Source organism: Mastigoproctus giganteus, chromosome 12, assembly GCF_048544385.1.
Source record: "Mastigoproctus giganteus isolate SK-2022 chromosome 12, ASM4854438v1, whole genome shotgun sequence".
NCBI lineage: Eukaryota > Metazoa > Arthropoda > Arachnida > Uropygi > Thelyphonidae > Mastigoproctus > Mastigoproctus giganteus.
This window is the reverse complement of record NC_143586.1, coordinates 87,174,010-87,197,358: the sequence shown is the minus strand read 5'-3', so window position 1 is coordinate 87,197,358 and position 23,349 is coordinate 87,174,010. Positions and strand designations below refer to the sequence as shown.

Sequence of the window (23,349 nt, the reverse complement as noted above, 5' to 3'; positions counted from 1 at the left end):
TACAAGTGATTGACATTCTGACAGGTGTCCTCTCTGTTGCCTATTGGACCCACTACGTGATGTTTACCACGAATGGCATGACATGTGTGAGTTGCAAACTTATGGTTGAATGAACATGCTCTGTGAGCTTCTGAAATTTTCCAGACATTTTTTTTTTTTTCGAGGTGTTGGCTACAGTCTACCATCACTGAATAGCATCTGAGTTGCAGTTGCATGTACCAAAACAGTTTGCCATGTGGCATCTAACCACCATCCCACATTGGAAATCAGTAAGTTTCTGATCCCTAATACATACGGGCTTCTAAATCATTGAAACTGCCAAGGCAAACCATTAGATTTATATTGGTGACATCTAAGCTGATGCGCATGGTTCTAACACAGTACACAATATTCTTTGAGTAGTGTCCAATTACTTTTGGTCATATAGTGTGCAATATATGTTGAATAATAATAGTCACTAGTGGGCTCTGCCCCCTGCTTGTTTTGCTCACCAACCCCTGTGCATGCTTTTCTACGTAAAATGTAGAGGTATGACGGAGCAAGTCAAATCTTTTCTACGTAAAAGACACCTGTTGAAACACACACTGATCAATATCTAATCAGGAAATGGCCTATGTAATTATTTACCTGTGCATTGTAGTGACGTAATTGCTCCGCCCACTTGTACCACGTGTCCTGCATCCCTATTCTCCCATTGGCTACCCTACTATGCAGAATTCTCAAGGTCAAATAAATAGCACTATGTAATTATTTACCTTTTGCTTCAGGTTCCAAAATTCATGAAGAATATTGTGGCATCCGAAAGAGCAGGACTAAAATATTTGCAAACTATATAAATATTTAAAATATTTACAATACTAAACTATGTACAAATATACAAATGTTATGAAGGTCTTTCAGTGCAATGAATGTTGGCACATGTCCCACATATGTGCTCTGCAAGTGTCTGATTCTGCTAGTAACCCATTTGTGTTCCTTCCATTTAACATTCATCAACTTCGTGCACATGCTTCACTGTCTAATACATGACCACACCTGGCATCATTTTGATGTTCCATTGTAACTTTATTGTATATTAATGTCAGCTGATGAAGGGGCCCACGTCCCGATATAGCAGAGGTATGATTGTAAATAGTTTAGTTTTTTGCAAATATTTGTATAGTTTTGTATTGTATAATGTTATTATTTGTATAATAATAATATTATACTAATATTATAACGCACTGATCGAAATCTAATCAGGAAATGACTTATGTAATTATTTACCTTTGTATTTAGAGTGATGTAATTGCTCCATCCTCTTCTCCCATTGGCCCGAATAAATATCACTAGGAGGAAAACGTTTTTAATGTATAGAGAGATATTTATGGCAAATACAAAATTCAAAAACAACAAAAAAGTTATTCTGTAAAATTATACAACTACTACATGTTTGTAGTTATGTTTAAATTTTTTTCTTAATTTATAATTATAACAACAGGGTACAGTGCTCTCCCCCCCCCCCCCCCCCAGTTTCAGTGTAATCATATTGTTTTGATATCCAATGTATATCTTTTAGAATATAGTTGGCAATGTCCTATACATTTTTTCCTGTATATTATTTATGAACATTATTTCCATAACCTTTTTGACTGATTCCTTTTCTATGCCCATCCAATAACAATCAATTACATGTCTTTTCCAACAATATTTTTCTCACTCACCTTTTGCTTGCTTTTTTTTTTTCCTTATTTCTGTAAAATTCTGTATTAACATTTCTCCAATACTATCTGGAACCATGTTTGGGTCTGACAGATGCCCAGAGAACATTATTTACCTTAATGTGTCATCCTAACAAGTGTGGTGGAGGTGCTATCACTGTCTGGGGTTGTGCTTGGAACATTGGTTTCATCTTGTAACAGTGAATGTTAATGGTACATTGATGTTTTGAGCAATTCCCTATCTGTATGTTGTTGCTGCATTATATGGAAGAGCCCTTCTCTGTGACTATGGAAACAGTATATGGAAGAGACCTTCTCAGTGCACCATACCATATTGCTCATCCTCTAGTGACTTGGTGTGAAAGACATAGGCATGCAAAACCTTCACTTACCTGCCCAGAGGTCCAGCCTTAACTCCATTGATCACCTTTGGGTTGAACTAGAAAGTTGGCTTTAGGCTAGGCCAACATGCACAGTTGCAGTTTTGTTAGTCTGGCTGAATTGTGGGTTTGTTGTCACTACTGTGTTGAAAGAAGAATGGAACAAAATACCTACCATCTTCCAATTATTAAAAATTGTTTTGGAGTCTAGTAATGAGTATACACTGTTTAATTAAGGCAAATGGTGTACCAACATGTTATCATCAGGCGACCAAAAAAAATTAGTGCAGATTTTTAGGATAAAATTAAAACATTAAAAAATTAAACAGAAACACTTTATTGTCTCCACTGATCATTATCCAGAAGATAGAAGCTTGTAATGATGCCAACTGATTCTACCTGACACACAGCAAAATCTTCTGTTGTTGAAGTGGGAGCTTCAGTGTGTGTGCTGCACAGGTTCACACGATGATAACCAATGATATGATTGGTTAGTGTTACTGTTATATGCTATTTTTATTGCATGTCAACAGCCAGTCCGAAAATGGTTCATTATTTTGATGAAAAAGCAGCAAAAAAGAAAATCAATAGTTATCAGCTCTGAGTATGTGGAACATGTTTGCTAGTTTGTACACATTTCCCACCTGATGGAAATGCAAACAAATGGTTTCATTGCTCACACTGAATCTTTTGGTAAGCACCTGGCATGCTTGGCTGGGCTCTGACTTAATGATATCCTTCAGTTCACCATCATCAGTGGACATGCCTTTACTCATCATATCTTTTCTCAATGCCATGCTTATCTTAACGACTGCTTGTGTAGTCTGCTATTTTACCAAATAACACTTCATGTTTGTCAAGCATCAACTGACTCAGTGTCATTTTTACTTTTTAACTGCATCAATGGATAACAACCATCTGTAATAGCTTCCCACATTAATATTTGTTAAAATATTACCCTTGAAAAACTACATAAACTATTTTGGGCTCTTGATATTAGATTAAATCTGATATCAGTCTTATACATAGCATTGGCTCTGACACATTGGTTCATCTTGAATTTATCTTGCTGTGGTTTATTAAGGTTCCAATCTTTGAATTCTAAGTAGTGTTCTCTGCATTTTAAGTCTGTTTAAATTATGGGATATTGTATTTTAAGATAATAATTGCTTGTTTCTGTATTTAACCTAAGAAGGCATTAATTAATGAAAGAAGAGTTATTAGGTTATTTCACTGTTGTGTTTATATAATCTAAAATTAAAAAGATATACATTAGAAATCCACAATCTAAGAAAGAAAGTAAACCTTTTCCAGGAAATATTGGCAAACTGTAAAATAAAATAATAATAATAATAATAAATAAATAAATATATTCATTGTGGTAGCTGGCAATTCCACTTTTCCCTGTGTGTAATTTTTTTTTGTTTGACTGAACTATAAATGCACACACATAGCATACCAGAATAATAAGTTGTTTTAAATTATCTTAAATTACCATATCTGTTACAGATGCTGCAATTTGAAAATTAATAACAGTACTGTAATAATTCATGTCTGTCAAAATTGAAATATGTGATATTAAATAATAATGTTAGTTCCCACAATATAAAGCCCTTTGAGCATTTTTTGTAGTGTAATAAGTACTGTAATTCATGTGTTGTAAAAATTGAAATAGGTGCTATTAATTAATAATGTCAGTTTTCCCACAATGCAAAGTTTTTTAGATAAGTATTTTCTCAGTTGGAAGTGTTGATTATGTGCTTTCAGGCATACACAAAAATAATTAATGTAAAAAAAAAAAAACTTTGAAAATATCCATAAATAACATATTAAAGTTTAAAATGCTTACTGGTTATATCCATTTTAAGGAAAGTTTCCTACCACCTCTAGATTAACAGTACCTGTTATTAAGTTGACTGTTTTACTTCTTAAATATGAGTATGTCGTGTGAATTCTTTATTTAACATTGAAATAAATGGCAGCTTTTTTTATTATAGAGCTTAGAGAATATTTAAATTAATATAGATTTGATATGATAGAAAATGCTACGGAATTCTTTACTCATAAAAGCATTTTTTTAGGTGATCAAAGACCGAATTTACACTCATTTAGCTCGAAGTTCATTTGTGTGGAATACCCACCCAGGTGCACTGATGGTGCTACCACAATTCTCAGACAAATTACAGGATTATCCTTTCTATTTACACCACTTAGGAACCTCTCCAAAACCCAACTTCACTGCAGTTATATATGCCACTCTCCCATCTCCCAGCAGCTCTTCTCCTCTCTTCCGTCTTATCAAGAATGTAGCCAAATCCCAATTTGTTTCTCGAGTAAGTGGATGAGATTTTGTAAAATTATTCTTGATCTAAAGAATTTAAATATTGGAATTAAGAAACCAGGAATATATATATATATATATATTTTTTTTTTTAATAAATTGACTAAAATTTTGTCATATAATATGTATAGCAATGTTTGTGTTAAAGTATAAAATAGGATTTCACAAAAACATTATTATTAAATTTAAATTGCATATTTGTATACACTTTACTTTCATAAATGACTTTTTATGCAATATGATAAAAAATTTGATTATAGATCCCAATGCTCTGTTACTTATTTTGGACTTTGTTTCACACACCAGTACATAATGATTTAATTATTACTGTTATTGTCATTATTAACTTTACTAACTGAATTGTGTGAATGGTTAAATATACCCTTAAGTAATAATAACTTAATTTTATTACTATTTTTTGACTTTAGTAAAGCCTTTGGCCTATTTAATGTGAATTTACTTTAAAAAAAAAATTGTATGCTTATGGTTTTAAGGGCAAAGTACATAGGATATTTAATAAATACAGGTAACCCTCATATAACACAGTAGTTTGGTTCCTACAAAATCTCATGTAATGCAAAACCGTGTTATATGGGACTAAGAAACAGTACAAAAGAGGAGGTTACATTCCAGAAGCTAACAAAAACAAAAATACACCATTTTTTTATAACTATTGGAAACTTAATTTTTATTGTAGTAATAATTTAATATTTTAACTTTATTTTTATAATAGTAGTAGCTTAAATAGTAATGAACAAACTTAAATAGTACTGAACAAATGTCTTATCTTACACACTGTAATACTTATATGTTAGATAATGTACGTTTATTTAGTTTTATTCCTCTTCATCGTTGCTCTTCTGCAGCATCTAGATTTCGTGTACCTTCTACTCTCTTTAAAAGTCACGAACTGCACGTTTCAAAGTCAATTTTTTATGGTCTCAAACAAGCACAAGTTCAATAGCACAGAACTTAACCCAGGGATCCTAACAAAATACATTGGACCCCTGCTTTAAAGATATAAAGTGCAAATTTGACCTTATTACCTTACCAATTAACAAAGTTAAATGAGATGTGAAAATCAGAAGAATATTTTCCAGTTAGCAAAATAAAAATAAATTTACGCTTATGTACATAGCTTAATTAATATGTACATACTAACTAGTTGATATTTCTGTTCACTGACATTTGGGGGGGGGGGGTTAAAATTTTAAACAGCAAAAAAAATAAGTAATCAATAACAAAGAACACGGCACACACAAGTGAGATATGGAGTAATGAGTTTCTGAAAATTTATTTGTTTTTTGTATGATTGAATATTTCATTGAAGGGGGAAACACATTTCACCATAATAATGTGAAAACCCACAGAAGCTATTGGTACTATAGCAAATGCAAGAAGATCGAGTTTACCCATTTTATAATTGATTACACTAACCGAAGAAACCAACAAACCGGAAACTGCAAATTGTTTTTATGTTTTACGGTTGTGAAGTCCAGAAATATTCTTTAGAAAAATATCATGATATCGACTAGCAAGTCAACAGCAGGGATTCACAAAAAGGAATGGAAACGTTTAAAATTGCATCTAACTTAATAGAATGGTTTTCACAGCACAAAGACTCAAAAATACCGTGTTATGTGAGATTTCCCGCAATTCTCAAACTGTGTTAGAGCGAAACCTTGTTATAAGTACCATGTTGTGCGAGGATTGCTGCAATGTATCAATCGTGTTAGAGTGAAACTATGTTTTAGAAGTACCGTGTTATATGGGGGTTGCCTCTATTTGAAAAAATAGAAGAGTAACTGGTAAGGTTAACAATGTATTTAGTAAAAAGATGTCAGTCAGAAAGGGAGTATCTCAGGGTTCTCTTACTGGTCCTGCATTCATTAATTTATACATGAATGGTTTGTTTGAGTACATGACTAATGTTCAATTGAAATTGTATGCAGATCACCTACTGTTATATATTGTTGGTACATATTTAGACATCATGGTAAACCTAATGCCAAAGGATTTTTTTTTTTTTTAAATTGCAGTTTTGGGCTGATGATAATAATCTAGTAATGAACCAATCTAAAACTAAGCTTATGTTAATTAAACCCTCATATACTATTTTGACTGGTCTTCCTAAAATTTCATAATCATAAGTGTTTAGATACTACTCATCAAATGCAGTAGGTCACCAGCATGCAGTTTCACTTTAACAGTGGTCATGTAATCATTATTTAATAAATAAATGGTCAAAACGTTATCTGATAAATAAATAATGTTTTGTATCCTTTACTTTTCTTTGATGATAACAATTTTGTGTTGTGTTGTACTGTACTGTACCGTACCATTATGATTATTATTATTGAGTATAGTTGAAGAAGAAAAATACTGATTGTAACTAAATCTCCTCTAAATCTGTTAAATGGCTGCATTCTGGAGGCATCTTCACTGACACAACAGTGGCAGCTACTCGTTAGAGCTGCTCTGATCCACCTCTATTGGGAATGCCAGTCATTGTAACATAAGACACAAAATTCATCCCCAGGGTTGATTTGTGAATAGGATTTTCTTGAAGAGTCTGAAGTGGAAATCTGTTCTGAGCTAAAAATGTAAGAAGTAGCAGCTGCAAAATGAATATTTATGCATAAGGATGAGAATCTAGTCCCAGATAAAAATCTCATCCTTATTGTCAATCACAAATGTCTAGAAACCCAGTGATGAGAATTGCATCTCTATCCACAATATATGAGATGTGAATGGGTTCACAAAAGTATATTGTGGATAATTCTTGTCACGTTGCCTATGTGTACTCACTGATGAGATTCCAAACTCAAGTCTGGGCAGTGCATTTTATTTAGACAAGTGCAATACCAAAGCAGCTTGTGACGAAGGTTCTTCTGCAATATTGAAATCAGTGGACTAAGTGGCAAACTTGGTTTGCAATATAGTTGTGAAAGGACTTTGTGTGGTTTGTATCCATATGGTAAATTATATACTATATGTAATATTATTAATAATAATAAATGACACTATTATACCACATGAAATTATTAACAAAATAGGTTTTAATAGACTCATCTGAATACAAGCTCAAATTTCTACACAAAATTGTTAGCAAGTGACATTTCAGGATTCTTACCAAATCCCATTTAGATCATAAATGCTGTGGGGAGAAATAGAAGAACATTAAACAACTGTGTAAAATGAATTGATGGAGAATTAATTAGAAGTAATTACAATTAAAATCTTTAATTTTTAGATTATGTTATAAGACAACGTGATGTGCATTCAGGAACTTAGAAGTTATAACCAAGATAAAACACAAGATAAAATGGTAACGATGAAAATTACTTCCTATTCATAGAGCTGTAGGTGAGTACAGTTTTCAGGGTTACCATTTTATCTTGTGTTTTATCTTGGTTATAATTTATAATTTCCTGCACACACATCATATTGTCTTACAACATAATCTAAAAATTAAAGATTTTAGTTGCAATTATTTATGATTAATTGTCTATCAATTCATTTTACATGGTTCTTAAATATATTTCAATCCACCCCCCCCCCCACAGCATTTAAGGTCTAATGATGGAGTTCGGTAAGATTCCCGAAATGTCACCTGCTAACAATTTAGTGTAGAAATTGAGCTTGTATTCAGATGAGTTTAATGAAAACCTATTTTGTTAATAATTTTGTTAATAAAACCTATTTAGCCTCAGGCTGTGAGAGATTTAGACAATGTACAAGTTAGTGCAAACACATCATATTAGTACGCAGCTAAACTCTGAATTAGCACAAATATGCAAAGGTGGCATCATTTAAGTTATATCTCATATTGTGATTACCTTCACAACGAGTTGCCATTATATTGTACTACCACGAATAAGTAACGCTTCACCAAAGGAGAAGACTGTGGGACTCCACTAATGTTATTAGTGGAGTCCCACAGGGTTCGGTGTTGGGTCCACTGTTGTTTTGTATATTTATCAATGATATTGATGAAGGTATATCAGGCTTAATGTCGAAGTTTGTTAATGACAGTAATGGCAGTGTGCTACTGCAACAGGATCTAGATAATTTGGGCAGATGGGCTGACAAGTGGCAACTGAAATTTAACCTCGACAAATGCAAGGTACTGCATGTGGGTAGAAGTAACCCCAGAGAAATGTACCAACTGTGTGGTACTACACTTAAGGTGGTAGAAAATGAAAAAGACCTGGGAGTAATTGTGCAGTCAGATATGAAGTTTTCTGAGCAATGCAGACAAGCTGCCAGGGCAGGTCATGGGGTTTTGTCAATGATATATAGGAATTTTGCTAGCAGGGAGAAGGAGGTGATTGTCCCTCTGTATAAGGCAATGGTCAGGCCATGCCTTGAGTACTCCGTACAGGTCTGGAGGCCTCATTTAAGGAAGGATGTAGATTTACTTGAGCGTGTACAGAGAAGGGCAACAAGATTGGCGAGGGGAATGAACAGATCCTCTTACCAAGAGAGGCTTAAGTTCTGCAAATTGCAGTGGCTGGAGACTAGGCACCTGCACGGTGATCTGATTGAGGTATATAAGGCCTTGAATGGTTTGAGCACGCTGAATTCTGATGGGATCCTTCCACTTGTTCAGATTACGAACCTAAGGGGGCATAAATTCAAATTAAGAATAGATGTGTGGAAATTTGCCTTTAGCCAGCGGGTGGTTAATTGCTGGAACAAACTTCCATCTGTCGTTGTGGAAGTTGACGGGTTAAATAAATTTAAGGAGGAACTGGACATGCATTTGGAGGGAATGGTGTGATTTTTTTTTTTTTTTTTTTTTTTTGGCTGATGCTGCATAAGCTCATACACTTGTTTTCTTGCATCACATGCCACTACTACTACTATTCTCTGCAGATACCACCACCACCCAGACAGCATTGTTTCAGGGCTTTTTGGCCCGAAACAGTGCCATCTGGGTGGTGGTATCCGCTATTTGGCCCGAAATAGTGGATACTGCTGCTCCTGCCCACCTGGCTATGGAGGCGCCAACTATATTAAGAGCAGCAGCAAAAGAGGTACACAAACCCTTGGCCATAATTATGAGAGCATACCTTGATTCGGGGGGAGGTTCCTATAGATTGGAAATGTGAAAATGTCTCTCTTATTCATGAAGGATGGGAGATTTCAAGGGCAAAATGAGCAACTACAGACCTATAAGCTTGACTTCTGCTCCATGGAAAATAATGGTGTCAGTGGTTAAAGAAGTAATGCAGGATCATCTTGACAGAAAAGCAGTTATACAGAAATCACAGCATGGATTCGTTAAAGGGAGATCTTGCCTAACCAATCCAATTTAGCTACCACAATTCAGTAACAAAAGAAATGGATGCAAAAATAATTTCGACAACATATACTTAGATTTCAGTAAAACGTTTTATACAATTCCATATGAAAGACAGCTGTATAAATTGCAACTATTTTGATACAATTACTCATGAGGTGGATGTAGGAAATAATTTCAACATTGTATATTTCAGTTTCAGCAAAGCATTTAACTGAATCCCTCATGAGAGGTTACTGTATAAGCTGCAGTCGTGGGTAATAAGATTCTTAAATGAATCACTGGCTGGCTAGAGAGCAGGAAGCAGAGGATTCTGATTAACAATTAGTAACTCTTGTTATGTTATTATAGAGTGGTCTAATGTTAGAAGTGGGGTCCCCCAACAATTGGTTGTGGGTTCACTGTTTTTTTCCGATTTTTATAAAGGACAGTGATGAAGGGATAGAAGGTATGATGTCCTCCAGATTTGTTGATAATGTGAAGATTGGGAGAGTGGTTAATGATTAGCAGAAAGCAAATGACTTTCAGGATGATTTGGATAGGCTTCGTGGATGGTTAGAAAAGGGGCATTCATTCAGCAAAATGCAGTGTCTTACATATGGGGAATAATAACTACAGAATAACTTGATACAGTTGAATTAAAAGCAGAGGAAGAAAAGGATTTGGGAGTTAGGATACAGTGAAATATGAAGTTCTCTGATTAGTGTAGACAGGTGGCAATGGAGGCTTATGGGTCCTATCAATGATTTATCGAACATTTGCTTGTAGAGATAGGAAGTTCATTTTCTTACCTATACGGCATTTCAAAGACTGCACTTGGAATGCTATGCCCAAGTATGGAGACCTTATCTACAAAAAAGACAAAGCTTCTTGAAAGAGCCCAAAGATTGTCAGCCCACTTGGTGAGGTCTCTAGAAGGGACATGAGTGAGGAAAGACTTTGAATGTGGCAACCAGACAACTTAGAGAGAACCTGATTGAGGTCTGTAAGACTTTATTAGGGATAGTAAAATGAAGGAAGGCAAAATATTTACTGTTATAAATGATTCCAGAAATAGAAGCCATAAATTCAAATTACAGGAAAAAAGATTTAGACTGGATTTTAGAAAGTTTTCTTTTAACCAGGAAGTTGTTAATTGCTGGAATAAGTTACCTTTGTGGGTGATTGTGGCTGACAGCTTAGATAAATTATTATTATTATTAACCATATGGTGCAAGGAAGCTTGAGGCTTATGCTGCACCAGCCAAAAAAAAAATTTCCAAGTTACAGAGAGAGAATATTAGAAAGGAATCGCCAAAGAAGAGAAGAATGATGATATCCAGCTCAAGGTCATCTAGATATTTACCTAACATTTGGAGAGGGAAATTTATGTTGTTTATCCTTTTTATTTTTTATTTCTATTAATAATTTTTGTTATATTTATATATTTTATTTTATTTTGATAGTGCATAAAAAGCCTGTGGCTTACTTGTACTATGTGGCTAACACTAATATTAGTATTAATAGTTGCAAATGATGCAAGAAAGCAAGCTTATACAGCATCAGCCAAAAAATAATCCCATTTTACCCATCCTCTCCCCCAATAGTTTGTCTAGTTCTTCCTTGAATTTGTTCAAACTGTGCACTTCCACAATAATGGATGGAAGCTTGTTCCAGCAATCAATCACCCATTGGCTGATGCCAAACTGCTGCACATGTATTCAGCAACCATCCTTCCTCAGGTTGAATTTATGCCTCCTCATATGTATAGTCTGAGCAAGGGGAAGAATCCCATCAGCATTGAGTTTGCTCAAGCTGTTCAAAGCCTTAAACACTTCACTCAGATCAATTTGCAGAACCAAAGCCTTTCTTCATACGAGCACTCCTTTGTTCCACTCACCAATCTCATTGCCCTCTCTGTACCCATTCCAGCAGCTCTATATTCTTCTTAAATGAGGCCTCCAGGCCTGTATACAGTAGTTAGTATGTGGCCTGACCATTGCCTTATACAATGGAATAATCATCTCCTTATCCCTGGTAGCAGAATTCCTGTATATCATTGACAAAAACACATGAGCTCCCCTTGTTGCCTGTCTGCACTGCTCAGAGAACTTCATATCAGACTGTTCAATTACCCCCAGGTTCTTTTCATTTTCTACTACCCTTAATGTATATCACATAGTTAATACTACACTACTCTGGGATTACAGCTACCCATATGTAGTAAGTTTTATTTGTCAAGGTTAAACTTCAATTGCAATTTCTCAGCCCATATACCAGATTTTTCCAGACCTTGTTGCAGCAGCATACCTTCATTTCTGTCATTAACCATTTAACCAACCTTTCTATCATCTGCAAACTTAAGACATTAAGTGTGATATTCCTTCATTGGTATCATTAATAAATACAGAAAACAATGGACCCAGCACTGAACTCTGTGGGACTTCACTAATACCATTAGTCCATAAAGAGCAGTGTCCATTGATAACCACTTTCTGTCTTCTCCCACTCAACCATCCCTTTATCCATAGCAGTAACGTTCCCTTAATGCCATTTAGCTCCAATTTTTATAGCAGTCTTTTATGTGGAACAGTCTCACTAGCTTTCCTAGTATATGATATTAAATTCATTTTTTGCATTCAGTTCTTTTGTCACTGCATCAAAGTACCCAATCAAATTGGTGAGACAAGGTCTCCCCTTGACAAATCTGTGCTGTGACAAGTATAACTGCACTCCTGTCTAGATGGTCTTGCATTACTTCTTTAACTGTGACTCCATTATTTTCTCTGGAACAGAAGTTAAGCTAACATGTCTGTAATTACTCATATCACCCTTTGATCCCCCTTGTGAATTAGGATACATTTGCACATCTCGAGTCCAGTGGAACCTTCCCTGAATCCAAAGTGTTCTTATTATTATGGCTAAGGGTTAGCTTAGCTCCTTTGCTGCCTTCCTTAATATAATTGGGATAGATCGTATCCACAACAAGTGCCTCTTATGTTTAACTTCAACAATTTCTCTTCCACTTTCCTCTCAGTTATCACAATCATTTAGCTCCTTGTTAGAGTTTGATAAACTTTTGTCATCCCCATCCTTAAAGAATTCCTCATGTGTGGATGTAGATGCAAAATACTATTTAAGCCTATTAGCAACCAAAGTGGGATCATCTACATCTAAACTGTCGACATCAAGTGGACCAATTTTTATTTTTATGTACCAAGCATCATCTGATACTTGGTACATAAAATTATCAGATGATAAATTATCATCTGATAATTTATATGCATCCCATGTATTTTTTTTTTTCTCTGCCACATGTCTCAATAGTTCATTGGACATCCATTTAGGACTCAGCCTTTAACTATATTTTGTTAGTTGGTATGAAAAGCCTAGTAGCTACTATGATTATTTTCATGAATGTTTCCCATTTGGAATTTGTTGTTGGTTGCAACATTAGTTGGTCTCACTGTATAGAATTTAAAAACTGTCTGAGATCACTGTAGTCTGCTTTACGAAAACAAAAACCCTTCCCCTAATCCTCACTGGTAGTTAAGTGAATCCTACATCAGTGCATTGTGATCATCACCAGCTAGTGGTTTTTTATTTTCAGATTCTTAATGTGTGAAGAATCACTGCTGGTAATCAGACAAAGAATATTGCTCCCTCTTGTTGCCTCTCTTATATCCTGTTGTAGAAAACAGTTATCTGATAAATCCACAAAAGTCTAATCCACAAGTTCCAGTCAATATCTGGAAAGTTAAAATCCCCATTATAAGACATTCTGATTTACTGGCCCACTCTATTTCTCTGTACAGTTTTTCGTTGCTGTTGTTATTTGTTGTTATTTGGTTTTTAGGAGCATTAGCAACTAAGGCCATATTGCTCCGGGAATATGCGGTGGTCATTCCCTTGACCTTTCCGCATCCTCCGTATTTGGTGGTGACGGGCTTGAACCCCGGTCTAATCAAGAAGCGTGTGCTACGCACTGCTGCTCCTTCCCACCTGGCTACGGAGACGCCGTTTTTCGTTGCACTCATCACAGTCATTCAGTCTATAACACACTCCTACTCTCATTTTTGATTTCCCATTGATTATGTACCACCAAACCTACTCAACATTGCACTCATCACCTGTGTCAACTGGATGTATTGCCTTAGCTTTTATGTGTTTCTTAACTAAAAGTATGACCATCCCCTTATATCTGAGTGTCATGTTGTCTCTGATAACCCTACAATGTCTTCATTTGATGACTTTACCAGCACTTCAGATTCATTAAAATTTATTTACTATGCTCCTAGCATTGGTGTACTTGCAAGTATACAAACACCTGTTCTTGCTCTTAGTTACCCTAACACAGCCCATGTATTTCGTTTTTCGTTATATCCCACAGCAGGCCTTGAAATCCATGGTACGTTGCTTTCCAGTCTGCTGCATGTTCTAATAGAAGCATTGCAAGAATCATTTTCACTTCTGCCTGTGGCTATCATTAATCTATTAGTCTATTTCCTCCACCGCAGTTTTCTAGCAGTTTTCTGACCCACCTAACACTACCTTGATAGCATCAGCAAATATTCTTGTGTCCTTTCTATTTAAGTGTATCCTATCCCTGTAGAAGCAGCCTCTCCTGTTAACAAGCACAAACTATGCTGAGAAAAATTCTATCCCACAAGCTTTGCACAGTCACTCCAGGTCCGAATTGATTGACAAGGCTCTCATCATGTACTTCCTCCTATCCTGTCTGAGCAGAATTGCTGACACTTTTAACTTTAACCCTACTTCATGACTTTTTCTCAACATTTCTGTGTGCTTGTTAAGCAAGTCCTCAGATCTTCTACTCTTAATATCATTAGTGCCAAGATATACAATAATATCACCCTTTGTGCCCTTAAAGGATATCTGCTCTACAATGTCATCAACTTTTGTCTCTGGCAGACATACCTTTTTTCTATTCCACCTGTCCTTTTTGCACAATATATTTCCCATTTTCTTGACAGTAGCTACCTCCTGTGGGACCAGCACATTCTGCCTTGGAGGTTGCTGCCGTGTTGGCTGATGCATTGAGGTTGGTAACAGAGCTTGATAGGCCCGAACTTAATACCTTTGAGGGCATCCACCCTGTTCTTTAAGCTCTCATAAATGCCCATCAGAACACAGAGTTGATGCCTAATATCCTCACACTCTCTATATCAAACATGCAAAAACATCCCACTTGGCTATTATGTCCTGTTCCAAATAGATCCATAAACATCAAATAAGCAGTACATTTTGCAAAACGGTGATTCGGAGGATCCCCCCCCCCCCCCAAAGTTCTCCCTGAGCCACAGCACTCCTGCTACTTTGTTCCCTTTGCTTTGGGGCGCCTCCATAGACAGGTGGGCAGGAGCAGCAGTGCGTAGCACACGCTTCTTGATTAGACTGGGGTTCGAGCATGTGAGCCACCAAATACGGAGGATGCGGAAAGGTCAGGAAATGACCACCGCATATCCCCGGAGCAATATGGCCTTAGTTGCTATTGCTCCTAAAAACCAAATAACAACAACAACAACAACCCTTTGCTTTGCAGCTCTGGTCTGAAGCATGATTTCCGTTCAAATTCAATTTAATTGAGAAAATGCTACACTAAAGTAATATACAGGGGGTCCCTGGTATCTGAGTATTCATTAACAGACTCCCTGCAGTTTATTATTATTATTAGCCATATGGTACAAGGAAGCCAGAGGCATATGCTGCTCCAACTAAAAAAAAAAAAAAAATACCCAAGTTACTCTGAGAGAGAGAGAGCGAGAGAGAGAGAGAGAGAGAGAGAGAGAGAGAGAGAGAGAGAGAGAGAGAGAGAGAGAGAGAAAGAGTCAAAAGTAGAAGGGAATCGCCTAGAAAGAGAAGAATGATGATATCCAGCTCAGGACCCTAGGTGTGCCAAGCCCATACTAACCAGATGTGAACCCCTGGGGTTAAATTACGAGATTACGATATGAAGAATGCAATAAAAATAACGTGGACGATTTTTGGAAAAGTTTTTTAATATTCTGCACAGTATAAAAATGATTAGAGAAGCTTGAAAAGAAATTTCATGTAAATTAATGAATAGCCCATGGGAAAAAAGTTATACCCTGATTCATTTCGTGAATATAAAGAATGCAGTTGACCAGGTTACAAAATGAAATTGTTAGTTTGTTTTTGGGTTTTAAGAGCATCACCGACTAATGCCGTGTTGCTCCGTGCATACTGTCTGCAAATTGTGTGTTCTGAGGGCGATTTTCTGTCCAGCAAGGACAAAAACCCAGAGTTTCTGGGAGAAAAAACCATGCTACTCTCACCTGAGATCGACTAACTCAGCCACATTGTGAAAAAGACCCATAAAAATTCCTCCTGTAATTGATGGGATTTGAACTCTGGTCTTTTCCACCCGGTGTGGGGAGGATGGCAATTCTGCCCAGTGTGCTACCCATGAGGGCAAATGAAATTGTGTCTTGCAAAAGAAGTGGGATTCCACGAAGTTAATGATTTGGGATATTGCACAATTGCTTGAATCAAGCACAAAACCACTTACAAACAGAGTTAGATCAATTACTTACAGAACAAGAGGAAGTCAAAAATGACGACCACCACAGGTTAAAGATTTGAAAATTAAAGAATTAAAGGAATCCCTTGAGAAAATTGACCAAGCACTTGAATATTTTTGTGACAACTATCCTCTTCATGATCGTGCAGCAAAAGTTAAGCGTGAAGTTAAATTGAGAAAAGTTAAACTGAATGCTAAGATGGTTTTATCTAAAAAAATACGGCAAAAAAAAGTAACTTCAATAACTTTTTTTTTTAACTTAACCTTACATTGTTCAACATATTATAATAAAAAAATGTTATAAAAAATAATTGTCTCATTTTTCAGTTCCTCCATTTTTTTTTTTACTATGTACAAGTACATAATACACATTATGAAAATTGGTCTCCATTTTAAGTGGATTCGTTTTAAGTGGAATTTTCTTGAACCAATTATCCTTGAATAATGAAGACGATCCCCCCCCCCCCCCCCGTACTGAAATGCAATAATAACACTATTAACCATTTATGCAGCAATAATATGTATTACTCTGTCAAGTTTACATTATAGTTTATGGTATACCATTAACTCTATAACTTTATGCTTGTAAAGTTATAAGTTAATTATAATAGCTAATAAAATTATCTATTGACCCCAACCTACATGATTAAAACATTTAAGATACCTATTTACCACAATTAAGACACTAGAATTCCCCTACCATGCACTACAGTACAAAGCTATGAAATATGATATTCACGGCAAATCACTTATACAAAGGTTCTACATATACTAGTAGGAACTTACAAAATCTTTAGCTAAATTTAAAAATAAAGTTACAAATGAGTATAGAACTATTTATAGAATATGATTTAATATGCTAATTAGGTCAATAAAACAAATCAGCAAAATATTTCAAAAACTTATCCATTCCCAGCAACTCAGTTTTTTTACTGGTATGTGAATACACTTGGAGTTATCAGCCTTCATCGTATTGATGAAGGCATATCCAGTTTATTGCCAAAGTTTCATGATGATACAAAGGTTGATTGGGTGTTTAATGGCAGAATCAGGATATGCTATTGTAAGGATACCTAGAAAAAATTAGGCAGACAATCTATGAAGCAGCAATGAGGTATTAACATTGATAAATATGAGGGTACTGTATTTGGATAGCAGTAATCACAGAATGACATGTCAGTTGGGTGGTAGTACACTGAAGGCAGTGGAGAATGAAAAATGCCTAGGCATAATTGTACTGTCCATGAAGTTCTCTGAACAGTGCTGCTAGGATAGCTTATAGGACTCCATCAGTGATATAGGAATTTTATTGGCAGGAAGAAAGAGATGAGTATCCCATTGTATAAGGAAATAGTTAGGCCATATCTTCAGTACTGCACACAGCTCTGGAGGCCTCATTTTAGAAAGGATGTGTATCTGTTGAAACAGATGCAGAGAAGAACAACATGATTAGTCAGAGTAATAAGTTAATTTATACAAATGGTTACTCTTACCAAGAAAGACTCCAGTTGTGCAAATTACATCATCTGGAAAGTAGTTGTTATTTGGTTTTTAGGAGCAATAGCAACTAAGGCCATATTGCTCTGGGGATATGCGGTGGTCATTCCCTGACCTTTCCGCATCCTCCGTATTTGGTAGTCACAGGCTCAAACCCCGGTCTAATCAAGAAGTGTGTGCTATGCACTGCTGCTCCTGCCCACCTGGCTATGGAGGCACCCATCTGGAAAGTAGGTACCTTCAAAGAGACATCATTGAAGTGTTTAATGCTTTAATCTGAATTTAGTAAGATGTGTGAAATTCCTTTCAGCCAGAGAGTAATTGATTGTTGGAATAAACTTTTATGTGGTGTTGGGAAAATGAATAGTTTGAATAAGTTTAAAGAAGGATTAGTCAAATTAGTAGAGGAAATAGAGAGATGATGAGTATTGTGTTGGATTTTTTTTTTTTTTTTTTTTTTGGCCTGATGTATAAGTTTGTTTTCATTCTTCATTTTCCACAGATCCCATAGCAGGAGAGGGTGGGGATAGGGGTTTGGGAGCCAAGAGTTATGTATATTTCTACAAGTTAGTGCAATTGCATAATTTCTGTATGTAGCCAACTACTTAAGTAGTTGTAAATTGGCATCATTAAGTTTATCTCATATTGTGAATACCTTCACGAGTTGCCATGTTATTGCACTACCTCAAATAAGTAACACTTCACCATAGGAGAAGACTATTGTTACTTATTCTCAGCAGATACCATCACACTGGCACCTCCCATATTGTGGAGTTATACTTTGGAACTGGGTTTTCATCATTGCAACACTAGGGCACCTGCCCACCAACTTATGAGGAGCCAATAAGCTCCGAAACGGTGCTGTATGGGTGATGGTATCTGCTGAGAATAAGTAACAAGTCTTCTCCTATGGTGAAGCGTTACTTATTCGAGGCACTATCGTGGCAACTCGTTGTGAAGGTATTCACAATATGAGATATACTTAATAATGCAATTGTTTAACTACTTAAGTAGTTGGCTACATACAGAAATTATGCAATTGCACTAACTTGTATGCTAGTCAGCTCCCTACGTAACCTGAGGCTCTAGCCCTAAACTACACTGTATATTTCTACAGCATCATAAAATTCTAGCCTTTGTTTACTATCATTAACACTGTTGTTAAATGGACACTACTTATGTTTTTAGGCTTGTATGATATGCTTTTTATTGCATTATATTAAAATTAGATCATATTATATCATATCAAATTAGAAAAGTATATAAAGCCCTGAAATTTTTACTATCACAATTCCAACTATTGTCACACATAGAAGTAATGTAGTTAATTCAGTTTGTGAATTGAGGGTTTTTTTTTTTTTTTTTTTTTTTTTAATGAAAACTCCAAAACACAAGAGGTATTAGAACCTATAGTACTTAGTATTGTGCATGCGTTGAAAGTTGAGAAGGTGAAAGAAGATACTTATTGACATTACTTATTGCCTCCAAAACAGCAAACTATATGTAGCGCTCGTAACGTCAAATCATTTCAAACCAAACAGGGCTCTTCAAAACTTTCATTGGATATCAGCAGTGGCTCATTTTTTGTATTCCCAGTTTCAAGGCAGGTGTTGTTCAAGTTGGATGTATTGCGCATTTATATAGTGTTGATTGCAAGTAGAAAGAGAAAACAACAATGGTTGCTTCATCCAGAAAATTCAAATAGGTTAAAAACAGGATAGTTTTATATTATGTTTGAAACACACAGGAAGTCTCCCGAGTTTTTTTTTTTTTTTATTATTATTTTATAGAATGTCGATACAGAGTTTTGATGAACTTCTAATGTTAATTAGTGGAAAAACTGCAAAATTTGTTACCGTAATGCAGAAATCTATACCGATGTTTACAGCTATGCTTTATTTACTGTACAGACAGGCCAACTCCCACTAATTGAAATATTTCTGAAATATTGTTTTCTTTGGTTGTAAAATTACTTTATTTCTACTCGCTATTCTTATTCAAAGATTAAGGTATTTGGAAGACTTAGTGACTTACAGAATTACTTTTGGTAAGATAAAGGGTAACTTCCTGTTTGATTTTACTGCATGGGACTTCTCAGAATAAAATATCTCTCATTACTGTCTTCCCACCGTTGGACATTATTTCCAGATGGAATATTGACAAGTACTTTCCATCCAATAGAAGCAGAAGACATTCTCCACTACCCACACTGGAATGGATTACTTTCCATGCAATGAAGGATTAGTGTTTGATTTTACGAATGTTCATGCGAAGACAACAGTTTTCAAAGTTTATAACGCAGCCATCAATAGAAATATTTTCTTGAAATTTCATTAGAAGATCAAATATACATTCAGAAAACGTGCCGTACCGATATTGTTCCCTAAAAACAATACAATAAAGCAAATTTTTTTTTTTTTTTTTTAATGCACATTTTAGTGTATGCAGTGCTGCATTACATTTCAGGTGAATTAGCAAATGGTAATAATTTATGAATCTGGTGAGTATGGGCTTGGCACATCCAGGGTCCTGAGCTGGATATCATCGTTCTTCTCTTTCTTGGTGATTCCTTTATACTTTTCTCTCAGTCTGAGGTAACTCAAGAAAAATTTCTGAGTCTGCGTTACCTCAGATGGTAACTCAGAATTTTTTTTTTTTTTTTTTTGGCTGGTGCAGCATAAGCCGCAGGCTTCCTTGCACCATATGGCTAATAATAAATAATAATAATAGTTTTTCCCACTTCCAGTGTGGCTTCCAACAGATGATTTCTCTTGCTTTTGTGTTAATATATGCAGTACAAATTGAAGAAAGGAAGTAAGATCTTTTCGTTTTTCAAAAACAATCCGTTGCAATTCTTTCGGTCATGTTTTTTATGCCAAGAAACAGTTGCTTGCAATTATTTTTTTCCCCCTGTATCACACTGGCAATGACTCTGTACTGGCAATAAAAGCATGCAGCTTACTGCATGCTTTTATTGCTTTCACAATACTTTTCAAAAAAGAAAGGCACTGAAGTTATGTTTGAAACAAAAGGTTCAAAATTCCTTTTGGAAGAAGACACATGATTCTTTCTTGTTAACGTCAGCATTAGTTGTACTGTTGCGGTGGATATTCTTCAGCAGTTTTCTGATTACTGTTTTGGTCTTATTTAATGATAATAAGGTTCTTTATTAAGTTAAATTATATACATTCTTGATTCCATACACAGAGAACCAGAGGAGTCTACCAATAAATTGTCTCTGCAAGTGAGCAAACTTGGGTTTCGTTAACTAATGAAACAGTACTATAATAGAAGTAATATTTACAATAAATATAAGGTTCAGAAGTGAGCTTTCTGATTCTTCTCATCATTACTATTTGTAAAATAATAAGAGGAGTTTACCTCAATGTAGTACGTAGAACACTTCCGTACGATACTCTCCAGAAATTAAAACGAAAAAATCGAAAAACTCACATTAGAGTAAAAAATAACTAAAAACCAATTTACCAATTAAAAATATTAAAAAGAATCTAACGAAAATATTCAAAACAATTTTTGAATATTTTCGTTATTTGCCTATCAATGTTTGCCCATCTCCGTCAAAACATCTGGTTTTGACGGAGATGGGCAAACATTGAGCATTACAGCTCTGATTCATACTATCTCATCATTACATAATTGTAATACCAAGAGTTCATCCCAGTTCGGAAACATTTCTTTTCCAATTTCAAAAAACACTTTACCTTTATTTCTTTGTTGATTAATCTTTTAATGATGTGTTGTACAAAGGAGGCCTCCTTTCCACCTCACAAAAACTCCTCTGTGTCAAACATGTCTTCCCTGAAGTATAATAAACAAACGAATTAAGGCCATCTACCCTATGCACGGAGAGAATGTCTCCTCAGGCTATACAAACGCCAAGGCATTCGCACTTGCAGTGCCGTTGGCAGGCTTTCAATGCGGGGTTCGAAGCGCTCGTCTAGTTTACATGCCTTTACCCTCTGCTTCCTGTAAAACTGGGTGTTGGAAGGTATTGCCGATGCCACGCTTATCTAGTATAGCTTAGTATCAAGATTGTTTAAAATCCTTTTGACGGAAGACCACAGGAGACATTGAATGGAGTGTACTGGGAAAGGTGGGAAACAGTTTACCAAGATCATCAATACATGAGCTCAAAGAAAAATAGGATACTAGCAGGTCTGCTTTATCTTTGACCAAAGTGGCAATAGAGCCATCTGGTTTTGACGGAGATGGGCAAACATTGCAGCCAGCAGCTTTGGCAATAGACCAGATTACTTGACATTTGGACGTGAAGCAAGTTTTCTGCTCTTAACCTGTTTAAAATTTAGTTTGCACTGATTAATAACTGCTTTGCAATTGTTGCGAGCTTTGGTGTAGGCAGAAAATGAACCTGGAGATTTGATGTGGAACATTCTTCTCTTGAACAACCTTAGTACATTTATTGGAAAACCAAGGTTTAGATAAAGGACAAGGTTTTAAGATGGTGTATGGCATAAAGGATTTCATCCCTGCAAGAATTATTTCACTGACATGATCTGAGAAAATGTTGACATCAGAATATTTGAAACAGTAATCCGACCAAGAAAAAGTAGGAAAGAAATATCAATCTTCCCATTTTGCATTCTTGTAATGCCAAACAACACGAGGTTCAGATTGGCCACAAGAAAAAGGCTCCATTGGAGGAAGATCAAGTTGTAATCTGAAGTTCCTATGTATCACCTCGGCTGCATACTTAGATGGATTGTTGGTGAGGAAAAGACCAAGGATGTTGCTTGCATGGTTAGAATGTCTAGTATTCTGCTAGGTAAATGTGAAGTGAGGAAGAAGAAGATTTCACAGCTGAAACTCCTGTTCGTTCCTTTACTCTCAAGGAGCTTGAAGAAGCTTTTCAGCACAGAAAAAGTAATTGAGATTTTCGAGTCACAAGATTCAAATTTAGAGTGCACTAGAAAAATTGCTACAGATTTAAAAAATGCTTGTGCATGCTATTGTGAAATTTATAAAGAAAAGAGAAGACCATTTTGGAAACAAAACGACTCTTGGAGCATGTCTGTAGAAGAAGACTGCTTGTTGTGCTTCCAACAACAAGTGACGAACCTTCAGTGAGTGTACGTATAGTTGATGATGATGAAAACTAAACAGTCTAACGTTCTTTAACATTTGTATGATGTTTGGCACTGTTGTTGTTATTTGGTTTTTAGGAGCATTTGCAACTAAGGCCATATTGCTCCGGGTTTATGCGGTGGTCACAAACTCGAACCTCGGTCTAATCAAGAAGCGTGTGCTATGCACTGCTGCTCCTGCCTACCTGGCTACAGAGGCGCCTGATGTTTGGTGTATTATAGCCCTAGTTGCTGATGCACCATTAAAACCCAAACATTTGTATGACATAAATAATTTCTTTATTATTATTATTTGCTTGATCTTAAAGGCTATATTTTCATTTCTTTGGAAAAATAAATCATTGTTTAAGCATAAACTATTGCTTTGATAACCTTTATTTAAGATTATTGTGGTCACATTTCATTTTGAGAACGCTCACCCTGTTTTGAATAATACATCTATATGAAATAAATTCCTGCTTT

At 35.6% G+C, this 23,349-nt stretch overlaps 1 protein-coding gene across 1 annotated transcript in view; it reads left to right on the top strand.

Moving 5' to 3' along the window:
• Positions 1-23,349, top strand: part of ttv (exostosin glycosyltransferase 1 ttv) — a 432,006-nt gene that overhangs the window by 352,652 nt on the left and 56,005 nt on the right. Inside the window, exon 4 of the mRNA XM_090386681.1 lies at positions 4,162-4,413. Coding sequence (XP_090242807.1) covers positions 4,162-4,413 — 252 coding nt within the window. The remainder of the gene's footprint in view (positions 1-4,161; positions 4,414-23,349) is intronic.